The 7233-nt window shown below is 41.6% G+C and overlaps 1 protein-coding gene across 1 annotated transcript; it reads left to right on the top strand.

The window, feature by feature from the left end:
- The first annotated feature begins 502 nt into the window (after positions 1 to 502).
- Positions 503 to 1475, top strand: LOC138371564 (uncharacterized). Its single transcript, XM_069336448.1, has 2 exons — positions 503 to 525; positions 812 to 1475. The coding sequence occupies exons 1-2, from the start codon at positions 503 to 505 to the stop codon at positions 1473 to 1475; spliced, it is 687 nt and encodes a 228-aa protein (XP_069192549.1).
- Positions 1476 to 7233: the final 5758 nt, after the last annotated feature.

Raw genomic sequence — 7233 nt, 5'->3', positions numbered from 1 at the left:
GCATGTTGAGTCGACCGAGAGATAACGGGAGGGAGGGAGAGACAGACAGAGAGAGAGAGAGAGAGAGAGAGAGAGAGAGAGAGAGAGAGAGAGAGAGAGAGAGAGAGAGAGAGAGAGAGAGAGAGAGAGAGAGAGAGAGAGAGGGAGGGGGGACGTGAAGGAAGGGAAGGAGAAATCAGGAGAAAGCGCCTAACTGTTACGACTATATAGCACTGGGAAGAGGGTCAGGATAAGGATTTGAGATAGGAAGGGGAAGGAAGGGATGGCGATCAACCACTTTGGGACGATCGGGGATTGAACGCCGACCTGCATGAAGCAACACCGTCGCTTTACCTTCCAGCCCAAGTGGTTGGGCTGTTAACAAAGATCTCGGGCATGTTCAAGAGCACCTTTCAAGGACATGAAACAGATGGGCAGAGGATTTTCCAAAGTCCTCTCAAATCTCAGGTGAAAAACTTTAGCATTGGCTCTTTTAGGCTTTTTCCTTAGTGCTCTGTTCGGAATGAACTTCTTTTGTGGTGAGAGGTACAGCGGTGCATTCCGGTCTTGGCATAAACCCGGAAAAGTATTTATTCTTGGGGGTCGAACGGGGTTGCTGTTTCGCTCAAAGATAGCTTTTTCTGAAGTAAAAATTATGTTGGTGAATCGGAAAATGTCTTCTCCGATCACGAGCGAATTATTATATCGGCTCGCGATGTGTATATCTGTGTGGAATTCAAGTCCTTCGAATTCAACTTTAGCATTCCTAATGACGAGACTGTTATTACATGGCTTTCCACGATAATTTTTGTTGACATTTTACACGACTCAGTCTGAAGGCATCAAGCAGTAACGCATCAAGTCTGAAGGTATCAAGCAGTAACGCATCAAGTCTGAAGGCATCAAGCAGTAACGCATCAAGTCTGAAGGTATCAAGCAGTAACGCATCAAGTCTGAAGGTATCAAGCAGTAACGCATCAAGTCTGAAGGCATCAAGCAGTAACGCATCAAGTCTGAAGGCATCAAGCAGTAACGCATCAAGTCTGAAGGTATCAAGCAGTAACGCATCAAGTCTGAAGGTATCAAGCAGTAACGCATCAAGTCTGAAGGCATCAAGCAGTAACGCATCAAGTCTGAAGGCATCAAGCAGTAACGCATCAAGTCTGAAGGCATCAAGCAGTAACGCATCAAGTCTGAAGGCATCAAGCAGTAACGCATCAAGTCTGAAAGCATCAAGCAGTAACGCATCAAGTCTGAAGGCATCAAGCAGTAACGCATCAAGTCTGAAGGCATCAAGCAGTAACGCATCAAGTCTCAAGGCATCAAGCAGTAACGCATCAAGTCTCAAGGCATCAAGCAGTAACGCATCAAGTCTGAAGGCATCAAGCAGTAACGCATCAAGTCTCAAGGCATCAAGCAGTAACGCATCAAGTCTCAAGGCATCAAGCAGTAACGCATCAAGTCTGAAGGCATCAAGCAGTAACGCCAACTACTGACCATAACTTTCCTCAGCGGCTTTGTTTACATTTATTAAAACTGTTTATGAGCTCCAAAGCCCCCTGGTTGTTGTTTACAACACTAACAACAGTTAACTGGGACATTTAAGACTGTACAGTAACTTACATGTGAGAGAATAGGACTTTTGAACATGCAATGTGCAAAAATTAACGAATACGTCTTTAGGGTCGATCGCAGCTTGAATGACCTAGTTGAGGACAGGTAATGGAGTCGTTAGAACAGTTCGGCTGTGTTGTCAATTGTGACCCTCCAAATGACTGTACAGTCCTGATTACTAACGCCTCGTTTTAATTGGGTAAACTCATAATATGTTTTGCTTCCCACTTAACAAGGGGCCTCGTAGCCTGGTGGATAGCACGCAGGACACGTAATTCTGTGGCGCGGGTTCGATTCCCGCACGAGGCAGAAACAAATGGGCAAAAGTTTCTTTCACCCTGAATGCCCCTGTTACCTAGCAGTAAATAGGTACCTGGGAGTTAGTCAGCTGTCACGGGCTGCTTCCTGGGGGTGGAGGCCTGGTCGAGGACCGGGCCGCGGGGACACTAAAGCCCCGAAATCATCTCAAGATAACCTCAAGATAACCAAGATAACTGATTCAAATTGTACATTTAGTGGAGTAGAGAGAGCTGGGTCTTATCACATATCTAAACGCCTCAGACGCGTACAAGCATAAACAATATTGACAATAGGGGAGGAATTTAGGGGAATTGAAGATAAAAAAAAAAACATTTAATATAAATAGGTAACAATATGGAGACACACGATGTATCTTAAGCATTCCGTACTGAAACAACTATAAACTGCTTTTGTCCTTAACATACGTGGTCATTTAACTCCACGGTATCATGACTACACGAATGAACACGTCAACTCGCTCTCTCAACAACATCTCCAACATCTCTAAGTGGAGTGCATAATAAGGCTGGGCTGGCCCGAGTGTAACCCGAAGTCCTTCTCCTGCCGCTGGATGCAACCCGTCCTCTTAAAAATAACGTCACTTTTGGCTCGTATGCGCGTTAAGGCCAAATTTGGACGTAATTTTAAATAAAATCGACTCACAAAAGTGACGTTCTGTTCCGTTTTCTATTTGAGTCGTCCGGCCTACACGCAGAGGTTATAAGAGGACACTTTAAATTAACGTGGATGCTGGGCTCTCTCATATCTCCAGGTAATTCGCGGTCGTTAATGTTCGGTTTTAAGCCCTTCTAAATACCGGAATAAGTAAACGTATCTATCAGATACAAATCATAGGAGGTATTGTTAGGGCAACTTCCATTCACACATGCTGGTATACCTACATAATGTTTAGCGCGAGGTGCTCCCTGTGGGTGGAAGTGGACCCCATACCTTTCCCGTGGGAGGTAGTGGACCTACCCCCCCATATCAATCCCGTCGTCGGTAGAAAACCCTATTCCCATCCAGTGGGCGGCGGGGAAAAGTTTGCAATGCATGTGCATGTATAATCAGTAGGAGGGAGGGAGAGAGAGCGAGAATGAGGCAGAGGGAGTGTTTGGAATTAATCCAGACGTTTGTGGCTAATCTCACACATTAATGCATAGTGATTGGAGATTTGTAAGTCTCATTGGAAAACGAGGTCAACCTCTTTAAACTCCTTGAAGGGGGGGGATCGGCCTTCACAACACCTCTCAGACCTGTACCCAAGATTGACTCTGTAATGTATCTATGTGATGTAATTAAATAACCTCAGCTTGTAAAAGCATCTTTATCACCTACAGTGGTTAAGTGCTTAATAACACACTAGTTTCTCTATCAGCTATCTTACCCTCTCAGAGTAGGAGAGCCATAAATATATATGTATGTATGTGTGTATATATGTGTATATAGTATATATATATATATATATATATATATATATATATATATATATATATATATATATATATATATATATATATATATATATGTGTGTGTGTGTATATCACGAAAATAAACACGTGATTAAGAATGTGACAATGTCACATTCGACCTTCTGAAGATGTATTTAATATACGAAAGTACTTAAGGAAATTTCCTGTTTCATTTTTCCTCCGTGGTCTGACATTGTCATATATATATATATATATATATATATATATATATATATATATATATATATATATATATATATATATATATATATATATATATATATATATATATACACCGATAGCACATACAATACCATGGACTAAGACACGTGAAACAATATGTGACACGCTAAGATATGTGACACGCTAAGATATGTGACACGCTAAGATATATGAAGCTGATACCACATATAACATCAGGCCATAAACTCCTGCTAATGCCAGTGGTCAGTAGACGTGTATGAGCCAGATAATATAAAATATATCTGGCCATATACTCCACTAGGGGGATAGGGATGGGGGGGGGGAAGAGGCCAAAGTGGTTTTCTTGTCTCAGGGATTTCCTTCCTCTCACTCGCCTCCAGTAATTGAAAACGTTATATAGGAAACGCTTTTCACCACTTTTCGTTACGGGGCTCACCATAGCCCGTGCTACATGCATACTTCGTCCTGAGTAGCTAAATCTTTAACAACAACAACAACCACTTTTCGTACACAACTTTGTCGTGTTTGTCTGTAAGCTTGAAAATATATTCTAAACCTAAAAAAAACAGAATATAGTTAACATTGCAGACCTTTTATAAAACTACCGTAAATGCTCAGTTCACAGAGAAATCATTTTAGCGATAAGTGTCGAGATCGCGTGGAATAAGCAATAATGATTGAGTGATGAAGATTAAGCCCCCCAGAGAGGTGGCACGGGCATGAATAACCCGTAAAAGCAATAACTTTCCTTCTTGCGGTTATGTAACCGCGACGACTCCTGGTGTCCTGATAAGCTGTTGCTTCCTGCGGGCCGCCAGAGTGAGGTGGAGTGATCATGGCTGCTTCTTGTACCTCAATAAACTTATTTCAATTTCAATGGGCGCTTCGGGACTCTCACCAGAAAGGAAGAGGTTTTTATCCGTTTCCAACACATGGAAAACTGCCTCTTCTTCCCCATACTTATGTTCTCATTCACATCGATGTGTATTCCTTCTGGCGGCGTAGTGGTAACACATTCGCTACGCGACTTGTAAGCTAATCCAGGGTTCGAATCCTGACCAGGACTCAGTTCGGCACCAATCCATAGCTGTTCGCGTCTCTTCACCGAGCAGTAATTAGGTACCTGGGGATTCACGAAGCAGTTACGCAAGTACTTACGAACGTGTACATCTTTCCTCAATCTTTGACGGCTTTGGTTACATTTATTAAACAGTTTACAAGCATGAAAACGTCCCAGTGAAGTGTTGTTATTGTTATAAAAAGCCTTTTGGGGGCTTCGGAGCGCATTTTCTGTTTAATAATTATAAACAAAGCCGCCAAAGATTGAGAAAAGATGTACAGGTTCGTAAGTGCTTTCGTAACTGCTTCGAGAATCTGGCCCCAGGTTCAAAACCGATTGGCGGGTCGTGTTCCGGGGGGAAAACAGATAGGTAAAGCTCACCTGAGCTATGAGAAGCGGAAGCTCTTAGCCTCTTAACAGGAGACAGAAGTCGTCTGTTCCTGTACCCACCTTTCTAAAAAAAAAAAAAAAAAATACGAGTATATTTCTCCACAACTTTGTGTATTCCGATCATACTAATCTGGGCATACACACATGAGCCTACAGCAATCTAGAGCAAATCATATCGAGCTGTGAATTCGTAATACACACAGAACTCTTTAGTATATGATGAGAACGGTGATGGCTTAAGAGCTCACGTTACATGTGATTCAGTGTAACAATGAAGACTGTAACCACACGCAGAGTAACAGGCTACAGTTATTTTTACACTCACCTCCTGGCGCTGACGTGAACTCACACAATATTTATGAGTAAACATATGCCGACGAGGAGTCACAATAACGTTGCTGAAATATGTTGACTAAAACCACACACTAGAGAGTGAAGGGACGACGACGTTTCGGTCCGTCCTGGACCATTCTCAAGTCGACTGTGACGTTATGTTGTCCTGGACCTGAGAATGGTCGAGGATGGACCGAAGCGTCGTCGTCCCTTCACTTTCTATTGTGTGGTTTGGTCAACATTCATAAGTAAAGTTTTCCCACCAGCAATAATCCCGGGTCTCTCGGCAATATTCGACATGGTGGGGGTGTTGACCTTCGCTGGTAACGTTATAGTTGGGGTTGTTGACGTGCGGTCATTCTATAACTATTATAAAATAAAAGTTAGTTTTACAATGCTTTGGGTTCCTCTGGGTAGTCGATATTATGTTCAGATACTCTGTTACTCCACGATAGTGTTTAGGGCAGCTGAAAAGTTTTACCCATTGAATTGTGTTAGAAGCTTTTCAGAATTATAACTAGAATTATTGTGATTTTCAATTACGATTTAGAATTAATCGAATTCATAAGGCAAGTAACATATCAAGCAAAAAGTATCCATTATGGTATAATGTTCCTCGTGATAAATAATGTGATTATATTATAACTTATGTACTCTTTTTACATTTGTAATGTGTCTTGTCTTAAAATGTACGTGAAATATTTGCTACCAATACAGATGATAACAATTATTATAGTATTGATTTTGCTGTTATTGTCCCAGCTGTTATTGTCCCAGCTGTTATTGTCCCAGCTGTTAGTGGTGCTATTTAGAATTGCTGTGTTTTTTTAACTACTTGTCTGGAACAACGCATTTCTATGTGAGCACTTTATCAGAAATTTTGCATTAATATTTAAATGATTTGCTTATGTTCAGAGATGAACTAATGTGTTTCCCTTTGCTTGCCTGCCAGTTTAAGATTTCTGATGTTAAACACTGATGGTGACCAAGCCAAACTGACGTCAGAATTAATATTTAACTCGAGACTTTAACACCGGTAACATTGTGAACTTAGTTGGTACCTATTTATGACTCGAGCTGTGACTTGAGCTGCTAACACAGATAGCATTGCAATTGCAAGGGAACTATTAGGAAAACGTGGCAAACTATTACGACTATATAGCACTTGGAAGGGGTCTGGATAAGGATTTGGGATGAGACGGGGAGAAAGAAATGGTGCCCAACCATTTGAACAGTCGGGGATTAAACGCCGACCTGCATGAAGCGAGACCGTCGCTCTACCGTCTATTCCCAAGTGGCTGGAGGGGTAACCTGCCCTGGTAACATTGTAGTTTGAGTGTGGAACTAGGGTGTTTGAGGAATATTGTTGTAACATCTTCATATAACATTTTGATTAGAGTGTGACCTACGCTGGCAACACCACACTAGTAGTATGACCCACACTCACAGCCACACCCTCTCGCTTAGACAAGGAAATAAATCACTGAGCGTCATCTCGGAGTAAAACGAATACATCGCAAAAAAAGTTTGATTGACAATACAAGAATTACCAAGTTTAAGAATTGGTAATTTTAAGCTGTACATGCGAATGATTCTTTAAGCTGGCTGTATCAACGTCCACACGTTGACATTTTGGAGCTTGAACTTAAAGATTCTGGTCAACAGCGGAGCTTGTAGTGAGTGTGTCGCCCGTTGATCTGGTAAATAATGACACGAGAATTATCTCTCCAGAAAGATCATTTTTTTTTTCAGTTAGTGTTTATGTTAGTTGGATTAGGTTCATTCATTCAAGTTTTGATCTCTGTTGCTGCACAGTTGGTTCTAGGCTCTTTGTGGTTACACATGCCTTCGATTATTCAAGAAATACATACACTGATATTT

Source organism: Procambarus clarkii, chromosome 36 (assembly GCF_040958095.1).
Source record: "Procambarus clarkii isolate CNS0578487 chromosome 36, FALCON_Pclarkii_2.0, whole genome shotgun sequence".
NCBI classification, from domain to species: domain Eukaryota; kingdom Metazoa; phylum Arthropoda; class Malacostraca; order Decapoda; family Cambaridae; genus Procambarus; species Procambarus clarkii.
The sequence above is the reverse complement of the archived record's forward strand: the minus strand, read 5'-3'. Positions and strand labels throughout refer to the sequence as shown.